At 37.7% G+C, this 5,094-nt stretch overlaps 1 protein-coding gene across 1 annotated transcript; it reads left to right on the forward strand.

Moving 5' to 3' along the window:
• The first annotated feature begins 1,900 nt into the window (after positions 1–1,900).
• LOC103651383 (uncharacterized) lies at positions 1,901–4,303 on the forward strand. The gene is made up of 7 exons (XM_020551050.1): positions 1,901–1,948; positions 2,169–2,282; positions 3,031–3,155; positions 3,240–3,420; positions 3,509–3,634; positions 3,746–3,958; positions 4,214–4,303. Exons 1-7 carry the CDS (start codon positions 1,901–1,903, stop codon positions 4,301–4,303), a joined length of 897 nt encoding a protein of 298 aa, XP_020406639.1.
• Positions 4,304–5,094: the final 791 nt, after the last annotated feature.

Raw genomic sequence — 5,094 nt, forward strand, 5'->3', positions numbered from 1 at the left:
GAAAGCAGTGCCCCCCGACAGGTTAGAGATTTATGTCTATGGCAATATATCATTTTATGCGTGAAATCATGTTGTCTTGATGTCTGAGTTAAACATTGTGTTGCGATTATGCAGATGTAAATGTTTACAATATTTATTTTATATATTTTTTTCAGCAGAGGCTTAACGTCAGATGCAACCCCCAAGATGTGTTAGTAAGCATACAGATATTAAATGACAGACAGCAACAAGCAATTGCACGTAGGTGATTTTCTAGTATTCTTGATATGAGACTGGACGCACTCGGCAGCAGATCACACTTAGCTTGGCTGATGGAAAAGCTCGACCATAATGACATGACAATTCGAGCTGGCCCTGGAAAGGAGCTGAAAATTACAAAGGATATGGTGCACCTAATTTTGGGGTTACCGAATGCTGGGGGAGGAACTGCATTGGGCATCGATGAAGCTGTTGCTGCCAACAATTTAAGAGCTGAACTTGGTCTATCGAAAGAAGATTTTGGGGTTACAGCTCTTCAAGATCGTTTGAGGAAAGGTTCTGACGATGATTTAAGCATCAGATGCTTTTTCTTGATATTGTTCAATAGGTTGTTGTTCCCTACTGCCAGCTGGGGAATAACAAACCATGAGGTTCTTTTAACCGAGGAGATGGATCGTTTCCACCAGATGGACTGGTGCCAGCTTATTTTCAATGATTTATGCCAAGCTGCCAAGAAGTGGCATACTAGGAGCGTTACGAACGTTTCTACAACAATCTATGGATGTTCCATCGTTATTCTTGTAAGCATATCCTTTTTTGTCTATTATATGTACCCATAATCTTGTATGCAAAATCCATATACACGTAGATTATGCTTTTGTTATGTCTTATAATGATTCATGTTATGCTTTTTGCAGCTGTATTATTTGGATCATCTGCATGACTCAGCGGCACCCCAGAACAAACGTGGAACACCACGAATCAAATACTTTGATAGGAATATTATTCAAGCCCTGACAAGAGCTGACAAGGGCAAGATACGCAAAGGAGAAGAAGCATTTGGACATTGCTCAGTATTTTTTTTTGTGTCAATCATTTTTTACATGCATATGATAACGTTCACATACCTTTATGCCCGTTTGTAAGCATATTTGTGATGTTTTTTTGCATTTTCCATTAAACATATGAATCTCATTTATCAATTTCATATGTTTGTATAAGTTTTACTCCATCTTTCATGCCTTTTTTTAGTTCCGAAGCTCCTCGGAGACCTGCTACATAGCTGTACCACCCGTTGAAGCACAATTCAAGGCATGATTCTATTTATATATTTGTTTGTCATAGAATTTCAACATAATATTCATGACCATGCTATACATTTACTTAATAATTTTCAATTTACAACAGCATAAGACCAGGACCAACACTTTTGATGTACCTCGTCCTGACCCATCTGGACAGCACTCAATTCACATCGAACTCCCGCTCATCAGGGATTTGATATCAAGCAAGCTGAATCAGCTTCCATCCCGCCACCGCCTGGGTTTCATAGAGAAGCTGTCACATTTTGATGCGGAGGTTGGTAAAGTGTGTTCAGTTATTAAACAGACTCTTCAGCAGATTGTTGAGAAACAATACAATCTATCTGATGTTTTTGGCGAGTTAATTGATGAGGTCCTCCGTGCTGAGGCGGGTGACAACGAAGATGCTTATGATGTGCAGAAAACCACATCAAAATCAGATGATATTCTTCCCCAGACAGCTGGTTAGTTAGTTTAATGTCTTTACGTCAATATAAAAAAGTTATGCAATCATTTATCGATATCGTTTTGATGCCATTATTTTAAACAATGTTTTTTTTGTTTGCATGACACGTACAGAAGGATGTACGTGTCCGCCCCCCCCCCCAACTGTACCCGATATGTCTACTCCAGTTTCTCAGCAGGATACGCAGTTTACAGACACACAGGTACATGAATTACTGTTAAGGCAACAGCATATTCGTGTACTATTAGAAAGTTGCCCCGATGAAGCTGATATTGATCCACTGGTTCATACAAATATAACGAAACAGAACAAAACACCTACAACCTTAGTGGTAATGTTTTTCTTATTAATTGTATTTTTTCATTATAGGGTTGTATTCATCGTTTTATGTAAATAGCATATAACCATTACAATTTTTTCAGGGTAAACATGGTGACGGTGGCAAGAACATGCTGACCAATACAAACGTCACTCCTAAAGCAACACCACACATGGATCCTGACGCGCCGATATTTGATGCGACTCCGCAAATCAAGGTATGAGTAAACCCCCTCGTGGTTTTTCTATATTCTCATTAGCAGTTTACTAAATTTGTAATCCATTTATACCATCATCGTTAGTCTACTGGCGGCGTACAACAAGCGGCAGAAACAGACTTGCCTGACAGTAGTCCATGCTTTGATCAGACTCCATCTGAACATGTCAGCTCAGTAATTTACATTTTCTTTGTAGTTTTCATCTGTTCACAGATTTTGTATAGTCATGCTTCACAGTTTAAATAGGTTATGCATCATACAAATCAGTGTTATGCATATTTACACATACATGTTTGCTAAGTAGATGTGCATGCAGTTTTTACATAACTGTTAGATGCCTATGATAAATTACACATACATTTATGCAGTTTGCAAGAATATTTCTGTCTCTTGATCTGTATCAGTAATGTCAGCTCATTAATTTTATGCAGTCTAAATAGGTTATGCATCATACAAATCAGTGTTATGCATATTTACACATACATGTATGCTAAGTAGATGTGCATGCAGTTTTTACATAACTGTTAGCTCCCTATGATAAATTACACATACATTTATGCAGTTTGCAAGAATATTTCTGTCTCTTGATCTGTATCAGTAATGTCAGCTCATTAATTTTATGCCAGTTTATGACACTTCATTCCACATACGTATATTCCACTTTATGTCAGCTCAGTAATTTTCATTTTCTTTATAGTTGTCAAAATTGTTCACAGAGTTTTATGTATATTTTCATATATATTTTTAGGTTTATGTTGAAACCGATCCAGCTACAAACACTCCACAGGTTGGCCAGGCTTCTCTTGATTCGGAGATGCAAACTGTGTTAGCTCTACGCGAATATTTGTGTGGTCTGCAATCTGACACCGGCAGATATGAAGTTCATACTAAATCTAAATCTGTTTATATGCTGGTAGTTTTACGCGACCTCTCTAATTGAAATAAAAAATTCCCCAGGACCATAATAGATTATGGTGAATATTCAGCGACATGTTCTGACATATATGAATCTTTTGCCGATGGGAAGTGTCTCGACAATGTATTCATGCAGTGTTTCATCCAATGTGTTATTGATGATGCAAAAAATCAGCAGACTTCCATGAGTTCGAACAGTTTGATTCTTGATGTTAATGTTGGGGTAAACTATCGTAACTTACATACACCATTTTCATATACAAATTAGATGAACCCAAGTACACTCACTCCATTTATATCGTTTATTGCAGTCACTACTCAACTTTGAGGAACAGGAACGACACAGTCGCAACCCTCAACCTTTTGATGAATCTGTACTCCACACACTTCTAGACAATTCATTGCCTGAGACAGATGAATTGGACCAATGCAAAGCGGTAACAATCGTATTTCATAATCCAAACATAATTTCTTTTAAATGGAACATATCACATTGTTATGCTTTTGTAACTTACACTGTTTATTTTATGCTTTTTTTACACGGTCAGATCATGGTCCCCATGGTAAGCAGGGGGCATTGGACATTGTATGTTGTCAACAAGGTCAAGAAGTGCATTCATATTTTAGATTCCAACCCATATGGACCAACACTTGGTGGAACTACATGGAAGGACTATCATTTTGCACATTTGGGCTCAGGTGGCAGAAAGTTACCATGGGCTAAGGTTATTATGAGCAGATTAAACAAAGCAATACAACATGTACGGCCCAGGACATGCTTTCCCAAGTTTGGTAACTTCACAATTGACTTGTGCCCAAATTGTCCTAACATGGCAGCTGGATCCAATGACTGTGGGTTTTATGTCATGGGTTACATTCTATTTTATCAATGCGACGAAGGATCTTTGCAGTCAGACATAGAAGCAATACATACAAATTTACCAGTTAATTCTATAGTTGGCACAAGGCAACATATGGAACAGAGGTATAACTAACTCAGTGTTTTTGTATTGCAGGGCAACACCAGTGAGATACGGTCTCTTGCGCTGCATTATATCACATTCCACCCGAAGAACAAAGCATTATCGCTGCTCCAAGACATCTAAAGATTCAAGGTCTAAAGGATGTAGTTTAGTTTGGTCATGTAATAAATTTTGTATACAATGGTTCCCTAAACTTCAGATCAGTCATGTGTGTATATTATGGGCAAAGTCCGTAGACGTTTCTTAGTTTATGTCAATGTCAACTTTGGGGATCAGCTAACCTCTAAACTGGAATATTGTACCAAACTGTGTTTGATAGTAATGTGTGTTTCTTAGCATTTGATTCTGCCAGGTTCCTGTACAATATTGTTATGTCAATAACCTCGAAGTATGCATGTTTTTTGTCCGAAGTTTACGATATAATTATTGCGGGTCTTATGCATGTTTGTCCATACACTTATGATACAATAGTCATCATTATATGCCAATACATTATTATATACATTATCAGAGTTATATACTACAAACAGGGTCATTTTTTGTACAGTCATGGTTCACAGGCTAACCATCTTATGCATTACACAACGCAGAGTTATGCATTTTTTCACATACATGTATGCTAAGTCTATGTACAGTCAGTTTGCTGCATACCTGTTAAAGCTTATGACAAATTACACATACGTTTATGCCAGTTTGCAAGTATATTTATGATACTTTCTGGATTTTGTCAAATGAACACAGGAATCACAATTACACCAGGAAATATTTGTATCTTATGGTCTTCTACTCTCTACCAGATGAATCATCATCTCCGACATCCACCGTTCGTTTTTTCGACGTTGATGTCTCATTCCATTGCGAGGCTGCAGCTATGATTTTGTTCCTTGAACCAGGAGGCCGTCCTCGCTTACGTC

The sequence above is a fragment of the Zea mays genome, chromosome 3 (genome assembly GCF_902167145.1).
Source record: "Zea mays cultivar B73 chromosome 3, Zm-B73-REFERENCE-NAM-5.0, whole genome shotgun sequence".
Taxonomy (NCBI): Eukaryota; Viridiplantae; Streptophyta; class Magnoliopsida; order Poales; family Poaceae; genus Zea; species Zea mays.

What these genes read in the sequence shown, in the direction of transcription:
- LOC103651383 (XM_020551050.1), top strand. Translation starts at nt 1,901, where the DNA reads ATGTCTACTCCAGTTTCTCAGCAGGATACGCAGTTTACAGACACACAG. An exon ending in CGCAGTTTACAGACACACAG is followed by an intron (nt 1,949 to 2,168) that starts GTACATGAATTA and finishes CAATTTTTTCAG; the next exon opens with GGTAAACATGGTGACGGTGG. An exon ending in TAAACAAAGCAATACAACAT is followed by an intron (nt 3,959 to 4,213) that starts GTACGGCCCAGG and finishes TTTGTATTGCAG; the next exon opens with GGCAACACCAGTGAGATACG.